The sequence below is a fragment of the Trachymyrmex septentrionalis genome, unplaced genomic scaffold (genome assembly GCF_001594115.1).
Source record: "Trachymyrmex septentrionalis isolate Tsep2-gDNA-1 unplaced genomic scaffold, Tsep1.0 scaffold44, whole genome shotgun sequence".
Classification (NCBI taxonomy): domain Eukaryota; kingdom Metazoa; phylum Arthropoda; class Insecta; order Hymenoptera; family Formicidae; genus Trachymyrmex; species Trachymyrmex septentrionalis.
The window spans coordinates 470,977-479,988 of NW_017305611.1; the positions used below are offsets into that span (position 1 = coordinate 470,977).

The 9,012-nt window shown below is 32.4% G+C and overlaps 2 protein-coding genes across 2 annotated transcripts; one reads left to right on the plus strand and one right to left on the minus strand.

The window, feature by feature from the left end:
• The first annotated feature begins 646 nt into the window (after positions 1–646).
• On the plus strand, positions 647–1,765 carry LOC108751373 (thymidylate kinase). Its single transcript, XM_018491495.1, has 2 exons — positions 647–839; positions 1,266–1,765. Exons 1-2 carry the CDS (start codon positions 713–715, stop codon positions 1,763–1,765), a joined length of 627 nt encoding a protein of 208 aa, XP_018346997.1. The 5' UTR covers positions 647–712.
• A 4,053-nt stretch (positions 1,766–5,818) lies between these two features.
• On the minus strand, positions 5,819–9,012 carry LOC108751348 (tigger transposable element-derived protein 4-like). Its single transcript, XM_018491463.1, has 3 exons — positions 8,695–9,012; positions 7,673–8,276; positions 5,819–7,041 (listed from the first exon to the last, which is right to left on the minus strand). Exons 1-3 carry the CDS (start codon positions 8,816–8,818, stop codon positions 5,832–5,834), a joined length of 1,938 nt encoding a protein of 645 aa, XP_018346965.1. The 5' UTR covers positions 8,819–9,012; the 3' UTR covers positions 5,819–5,831.

Sequence of the window (9,012 nt, forward strand, 5' to 3'; positions counted from 1 at the left end):
CAAGTGAACAAAACCCAACAACCGAGATTTCAAGTTCATTCTTTTTTTAAAGAAAAAACTAAATAAAATAATGTGTTAAAATATTTCACACAAACGACTTTTTTCACTTGACCACAATCCCAAATTTCTATCAAAATATGACAATAACAATTAGTAGAATTGTTATAGAAGACAAGGAAAGTAATAAGAAGAAAGTAATGATATATAAAAATCTGTATCTTTGGAAATTCACTAATTAAATATGAATCTAATAATTTTATGAAGATAATAATCCTATATAAATAAATAAAAATTAAATGTATACAAAATATACAAAATATAAATTGTAATGATATCTTTAATGAAACAGTGTGTATGTTAATTAGAAATCGCGGTAGAGAAAAAGTTTTTTAGACACATTAAAAACAATGGAATTTTTAACTAACTACAAGCTACTTTGGTTAAATTTTTTTCTTATATAAAAAAATTGCAAAAATATACATTTCATATTTCTTCTATATTTCTCTTGTCAAACATGATTATGTATGGACATACAGTTATCATCCGACCAATGTCTTTATTCTTTTTGGCCGCTAGATGGACATAGTGTGCAAACGAGAAAGATGAGAGAGAAACTATTCTATGTATAATTTATATTTAGCATCAGCTGGCATCGCCCAGCCACTAGCGTCGTTTGTCAGTTGTTGCGTTCGTGATCATTTAATATTTGAATATGTATAAACGCGGCGCGTTGATAGTTTTAGAAGGTTGTGATCGGGCAGGTAAATCGACCCAAGTGAAGATGCTGATGAATGCGTTGAATGATCTGCGGATCCCTGCGAAGGCCCGGGCATTTCCAAGTGAGTTGCAGTAAACCGCGTGTCGTGAAATTAGGTTATTTTGCGCGGGAAAGATCTTTCTATTGTAAATATAAACTAACGAAAATTCAGAATTCACTAACGAAACATAATAATGTTGAAAAATAATAATTTATGAAGAATATTTTTATAATTTGGAATGTTATTGTTTTGTCATTGTTACATTTATTGTGTTGTTAATATCATTACATTTCCTGTTGTTGTGAATGTGGAGTGATGTGGTGTGGCGCGCAAACTCGATAAATTGTATAGTGTTGTTTAAAAAAATGGACAATTGATAATAATAAATTAATTTCATAATAGACTTAATTACGTCAAGGAATAAAGTTATTCAGAAATCTAATAAAAATTGTAAGTTCAGACTTTGTGTGTTTGAAGAAATATTTCTCTTTTATTTTTCTTTTGTAGACAGAAAGACTCCTATTGGAACTATTTTAAATAGTTTCTTGTCAAAAGAGATAAATGTGCCACCGGAGGCTGCTCACTTACTGTTTTCTGCCAATCGCTGGGAGTGCAAAGAGGACATGGAAAAGACGCTTCGATCCGGCACTACTCTAGTGATAGACAGATATGCAGCTTCTGGCACTGTGTATACAGCAGCTAACACTGGCAGAAGTCTCAGCTGGTGTCAGCAAGCTGATTTAGGTCTTCCAAAGCCAGACTGTGTAGTGTTTCTCAACGTATCCAAACAACAGCAGGAACTGCGTGGTGACTGGGGAAAGGAAAGGTTTGAACATGACGAATTTCAACAGCGTGTCAATGCCAATTATGAAAAATTAAAAGACGACACTTGGGTCATTATAAACGCTGATCAAGACGAATCAACAGTGCATGCCGAAATATTACAAAAGACATTGTCTGTTATTCAAGAAGTTCAAAATCGTAATATAGAATTGCTAGGTGACTGAAAAAAATGTTAATAAGTCTGCATGTGTTCTATCTAGGCAAATTATTACATTAATAAGTATTTGCTATTATTTTTAATAAAATCTTGATTATATAATAAATACATTCCTTCTTGAATAAAAAACTATTTTAATATCTGAAAATTTTTTAATCGTTAGGCTTTGTACTTGCATATAAAAAAATTGTAAATTATTATATAAATTGTTATTTGATAGATAGTATTATTGATTAATGTAACTAAAATAAATATTGTTGAAATTTAAAAAATTGAAGAAATTTGAATAAATATATATTTTTGGATTGCTGAATAAGTTGCTATTATGTTTGCCTTAGAGCTATTTATTTTATAGATATCCAAATATCAAATTTTGTAATGGTGAAAGTTGTCCATTTTAATTTACATTGCAATAAATGAAATTCAAGAATATGAGATAACATTATGCAGTTTATCTTGCGAGTTTATATAATTTTGTATTTATAATAAGTAACCAATGAGAAATTTCTATTTTTGGATAATATGATCTGACCTTTATCGAGAAAAGTGAACACCAAAGAAAGAACTGGAGATTGCAGGTGTCTTTCTCTCGAATAAAGCTAGAAAAGCGTAGAAAGATATGGTTTTATCGTACGTTTGAACTCGATCTCGGCAATATAAAGAACTTTGCCAGATATATTTCCAGAATCAGATCGTATACTTTACGCACGTATGTGTTCGTACTTGTATTTCGTGAGATACATTTCCTCCTTAGAGCATGATTGATGTTCTAATATGTTAAAATTGTATCATAAATGAAACTATATGGGAAATACAAAAGTACTTAAAATATTAAAATATGAATAGAACTGCGTGTTATTATTTGTAACAAGATTTGTAATATTACAAGTTAAGCAATAAAAATATTTATGTTACACATATATACAAGTTTGGTAATATCAAAATTTTATTATATTTTATTATATTTTATTATATATGTATATCTTTGACATAATATGGATTATATTTATTATATTCTGTTACGAGAAAAAACATTGAGAGGTTAAAAAGAGGGAATTTATCTCGAGAGCAAAATTCGAAGACTAACTGTCGATTCCTTTCTATGTTATGATCTTAGGTATAATGCACATACGAAAAAGAAAGAAAATAACAAATAAAACAAATTGGAAATTGTTTTTAAAATTTTAATGTCTGGACTTTTATTTGTGTCCTTTTCCTAAGCAATAAAAAATTAAAATATAAGGTCTATTATATTGAACGAGCAGTGTTAAGATGATCGATATAAACAAAAATATATTTTGTTTTTCTACGATGACATTTTTACAGAACGTTTCAAGCTTTACTTAATCCTCCATGTGTATAAATTCAATTAACTTTCTATATCTTAATAAAATATCGCAATAGAGTTATGAGAACTTCATTTCACTTTCTGTTATAACCTTTCATTTTGTTATAAGAATACACCATAATGCTCCTTAATTATTAGTAAAGCCAAAGTATGTCAATGAAGTCCAATTTTTGGAAGAATTCTTCGGTTACTCGCGAGAAATAGAGTCAATTAATTAAAATCATTAATGTTCCAGAATCAAAATTAATATAGATGTATATGGTGTTCATAGATTGAATTAACGGTCAAACTGTGTCAACGTAATCAGTTACATGAAATTGATTGCGTATAAATTAAAAATCGAAAAGCAAGTAAAAACCAAAAATTAATAAAATTACAACTTACAGAAACAAATGCAACATACTGCAGAGACTGTCCTTTTCCTAATTTCCTATTTCTACTGATTTTTGAGAAATTGGATTTTTGCGTTTACGAGTCCTTAAATAAAAAATTTTGACTCTTTAAAATCGCAATTTTATGTATATTTTAATTTTTTAATTGCTTTAGTACTGTATGTAGCACAAAGTAATAGTATATTATTACAAATTATAAATCGTTCAAAGTGCACTTTAGCTTGAGAATACTCGTGATCTACGGTGCTCATATCCTTGAATGAATACGGCAACGGAAATCGATTATGTTGAGCACGACGACGACGGTTGCTAAGTTGCACGATGATAAATTGCATCTCGCCCATATACCGTGTGTAATGATGTCTGCAGTTAGAAGCAAGCACATTAAGTGGCTTCATGCAAGTATACGTGCACTACAAAGTACTGAATAATGAATATACATTCAGACATGCATATATAGTCTGAATATTACAAAAAAAGTAGGCGGTGATGGATCTACACTCTTCTTCACAGAGTGTCCTAAGTTGAAAAGGTCAATTCTAATTAACGCATTTTAGAATGCACAAATCCTTTCGTCTATATAATTTTTTTGTTTTTTAAAATGATAATTTGGCGAAGGGAAGTCTTTTTTAAACAAAATAATTATATCCGAAAAACTTAACAGATAAATGAATATTTTCATTATACATATTATGTAGATAATTATTTAGCAAATGGATGTGTAATTAATAATTGAAATTAAGTGCTGACATATTAAAATACAGAACAAAAGACTTTGTTATGTATGTTCTTAATCTATGTATATTGCCGAGTTTCCTTTTTTTATCTAATAATATAAAGTATTTTCTTTGCAGCCTTAAATAAATGTTTTTTATCTGCAAAATCAAATAATTTTAAATTCTAAATCTTTTTTTTTTATTATAATCTAAAGTAATCTATCTATCCCTTTAATCCTAATAGCTCTCTGCTTTCTGATTGTGAATTATTGCGACCCTCTGTGACGACACACTATTAATCCTTCAGCATTGCTTACGTGCAGCGATGTGCGCCGGGTGTACAAATCGTATTATTCAAAGGTTGGGAATGTCGTCTGGGAATTGCGTCCTCCCAAGCCTGTTACGAATCTTTGGACGACAGCGCAACTTTGTTTCGTACGGAAACGCGACCCGAGAAATTGCATCCGGCGAAGAAAACCGGCGGAAGTGCACAATAGAGCTCCAAGTCTGAATTGATTTCGGGGCGATATAATTTTCCACGTGGGCGAGGACGTGATTTCGCGAATTACCGGGAAAACTATTACCTTCGAACTCTAATTTTAAGTTTCATATTGTTTACTCAATGGCATATTGCGAGAAAATGAATTAATCCCAAGAGAATTCTTTCTTCCTCTGTACACACAGGGCATTGTATTACAATCCTGCAATAATAATTTGTAAAGAGTTTCTTTTTGTTTAAACGTTTATTTCATATAGTAATAATTGGTCCGTTATTGATCGTAATTAATTAAATTGTCGCCTTTTTTTGTAAGTACGTTCATTGACAAAAAACATTATGTGAAAGATTTATAGCGACATTAATTTTTTATCGTTTTTTAAACCTGTTTACTGTAAGTATAATTAGATATGATTGCACATGATCCTTCGTTGATTTTTAGATTTCTCCAAGATTCATCATTTCTTTTTCTCTCTGTAAATTTAAGAAAAATATGTTAGTTTTTTGTACTTATTTTTCTATCAAAGCAGTAGAAAAAAATAAAAAAATGAGAGAATACAAGAAAAATGAAAATGTTGATCAACAAATTATCATTTATTTGCTTTTTGCATCTTCATTATAAAATTTTAAAATATTTTATTGCATTGATAGAAATGTGACATAAATAAAAAATTAATATTTAGAAAATAGAAAATTGACTTACAAAGAAACTAATATATTTTTGTGATAAAACGCATTATTTGTCGACACATTGCTTATATGGAAAAATATCACAATTCTAATAAGGAACGAAATGTACATAATCTTATATTAAGGCAATGATCGAATTTTGAAAAATAATATAATTTTAAAGAATACATATTATATGATAATTAAAAGTATAACATATGGAAAGAAAATAAAGTTATATCATTATCTTAATTAAAACGTTTTAAAATTTAGAAAAAAAATTCGAAAAATGCTCTACTGAAAAGTTGCTAATTTTGAGATGTATCACTTTTCAACGCAACAATATAAGATAATTATAATATTACGATTGTTGTCTTGTTCCTTTTTCAGAAATACATTTACAATAACAAGGAACATGTTTACAAGTGCATTCACTCACTGTAAAATGACGTTTAATCTCTCCTGGGACTTATAGTGAAGATACTTCTCTCCGTCTCGCACGAGCGCCTTGGTTTCAATTGTGGTACACCACTATCACTAATCGTGAATGTGTCGGCGGAAACAGTAGTTACAGTTCGCGCTACGTCAAACGGACCGAAGACGAACGTCGTCTCGTATTGTTTCATCCAGTCAGAATCAGATCTCAATCTTTTCCGCTCTGGTTCATCGCTAGAATTACCTTCAGATTTATCGACCGAACGTCTTTTCAACGACTTCCGCGAGGAACTCCTAACATTTCCGTCCAGATCGGCCTCCTCGACTTCGTCTCTCAGGAAGGAGAAGGAAACCACCTTCGCATTTGGCTCCTTTGTATCTAATTGTGAATCAACGGCAGATGTATCGTTGAACACTTGTTGCGACGCGATATCGTCGTCATTCACGTTGTCAACCTCCGCATATTTGATTGATCGCTCGTTGCTCGATACTCGACTATTTTTACATCTCTCCTCATTGTTGACTGTTTTATCGCATTCACTTTTATCATATTCTGTATTTGTCCTGGATTCGTTCACGCTCGCTTGCGTAGTCAGGTAGATATCACTGGATTTAGAGGTCCGAGCTATACTTTCGATCTGGATGTCGACGACTTTTGGAGGCCTCTCTAACGTTGGAATAATGGCGATATTTTCATTTTCCCTCGACGTTGATTCATTGCTCAGCTTAGCCTCCTCATAAAGTTCTTCGTTTAATTGCGCCTTGTCATGCGATCTCTTTAGCGGGTTTGTTCTCTTCCAATCAATATCTTTTTTCTCATAAGTTATTTTAGAAATTTCATTTACTAGTGCATGATCAAAAATCGGATCTTTTTCCTTTGAACTAGTAGCAAAATTGAACAGATTGTTGAATTTATCAGTTTCCTTAGACATTCGAGTCCTAAGATTATAGCTGTGATTCCTGCTGGTAGACTCGCACTGGTTCTGCGATGCATTGGCTGTGAGATAATCGTCGAATGTAACGAACTTCCTGAAAGATATTCCCGTCTTCAGATCCTCCCATGCATCGTAACGGATTTCCAGTAAGCAATCGTCGGTTCGAAAGCTTGTTCGTTGAAAACTGGCGATAATGAGATTACGCGGAACTTGCCGCCACGCTTCCATCAAGCTTCTCACTACGTTCTCGACATTCCACTGGTGTCTACGTTCTCTGATTCCCTCTACATACCTACGACAAATATTTCCTACAGTTCCTTATAGGCGAGATAATTAAGTCTTTGAAGCGCGAACTTCTGTTTATTAACAAGAGATATTTCTAAATTTTCCACAAATAATTTCAACGTGATAAGAGAAATTCTGAAAGTTTCACGGAGTTTTCATTGATAGTTTTACATCTTATTACTTTTTTACAAACAAAATTATTGTAGATTGCTTCGGATTTTTTCGGCCCTTTTACATCTTTTGCACGAAGTTGCATAGAAATCTTTATTTTATTATTTCAAACTTTAAAGCTTTAAAATTTAACTGTATATCTTAATATAGCAATAAAAATGAAAAAGATTTAAAAGAATCAAGTATGAATTAAAATTCTGCCATCAGCTATTAGCTATTAGCGCAACAATTGTTTCTAAATTATAAATATTTGTGATGAATTTTATCACATAATAAATTTATAATCTTTCTTCGTAACCTAATAAATTAATTGCGACTGTTTCTATTATTTTACTCATGCTGCGAGAGATTATAAAATTCGTCACAAAGAGTAATTTATAATTTAGAAACAATTATATTAAAAGTTAATAAAATTTTGCAGAATATTGTAATTTTAAAAGCAATTAGTTGTCTTTTCGTGAACATACTTTCTTCTGTAAGTCATCTTGACGAAATGGAAGACATCTCTCTTCAAGGGCCTCAACATTGGAGGAAAGTCATCAGGAAAGAAGATATGTTTAATGTTGCTCAGTTCGAGATCTCGAAAAGCGTCGATGCGATTTCTATGCAAAAGTAGCAGGATTCTACGATCATCGTTCGACATAAGACAGTTCAATTGGATCAACCATTCTCTGAAGAGACTGTCGTTTATCGAGGTGTCTTTACTGTGACTGTATATGTAATCCTTGCCCATTACCACAGCGAGATAAGAACCGCAGATCAATAGTGGTAACTTCTCGGTGCCAGAGGCGTTGCAGCACAACAGTATTGTCATTTTCTCCAAGTTCGTATTGGACTCGTCTTGTTGTATTTTTGACGCTGATATTTCGGTAGGTGGAACGTCCGAATACATCATCAACTCATCCGCATGAAAGAGATCTTTATGCTTATACTGTGTGATGATGGATCGCATCATATCGATCCAGAGACGATAGTTGTTGAAGATCGGTCCAGAAAGTTCCTTCGTATTTCGTAATGAGAAGCCGTACTTCTTCAGGAAAGATGTTAGCCATTTCTCAGTACATTTAAAATCTAATCGAAAATTAAAAAAAAAAAAGATATTTAAACGCGATGAAATGTTATATACTACAAATATTATTTACGATACATATGTATTTTTTATTATTAACATAAACTTTTTATGACATTTGGATGTGTTGCTCCATGTAAAATATCTCAAATATTTGAATACCGAAATTAATTCCATATAGAATAAAGAAATAGAGGACAGATATTATTCTTTCTAGAAAAAGAATAAAATAAATGTCTTAACACGAAAAAAGACATTGTTCTCCTGAATTAAACGGAATTCAATACCGCCATCGCGACACGAGTAGCTATTATCCCTTTGATTATCGCAATACGGAAGTGAATAGATCCGCGGGAATCAGATTAACCCCGATCGTGCTTCGAGCCCTTCAAGTAACGCGAGAATTCTGAGGAAACGTGCTGGTCAATCCGTGCTTATGAGCTAATTCGAGGGCCTTGTCACGTAGGAGATGCCTGTCAAGGAGACAGCCGGTAGCGTGTCTCTCGCAGGTCCATCTCAGCAGATCGTCCTTGATCACTTTCATGATTGGTGTCTGGCAGTTGATGTATGACTTCCAGGATATTTCGACTTGAGCGGTCCTTTGCCGTCTGGAGTATGCTATTGACGTTTTGGAGGATTTTTCGGCGGATTGCAGTTGGGAGCAAGACAGGTTGGGTCTATTGAGGATAAAAATTTTTGACGGACAGACGTAACTGGCGATTCGCGTTTGTCCCGCGG

Coding starts and splice junctions, on each gene's coding strand:
- LOC108751373 (XM_018491495.1), top strand. CDS start 713: ATGTATAAACGCGGCGCGTTGATAGTTTTAGAAGGTTGTGATCGGGCA. Junction 840..1,265: donor GAAGGCCCGGGCATTTCCAA/GTGAGTTGCAGT, acceptor TTTCTTTTGTAG/ACAGAAAGACTCCTATTGGA.
- LOC108751348 (XM_018491463.1), bottom strand. CDS start 8,818: ATGAAAGTGATCAAGGACGATCTGCTGAGATGGACCTGCGAGAGACAC. Junction 8,277..8,694: donor TCATAAGCACGGATTGACCA/GCACGTTTCCTC, acceptor ATTTTCGATTAG/ATTTTAAATGTACTGAGAAA. Junction 7,042..7,672: donor AAGATGACTTACAGAAGAAA/GTATGTTCACGA, acceptor TATTTGTCGTAG/GTATGTAGAGGGAATCAGAG.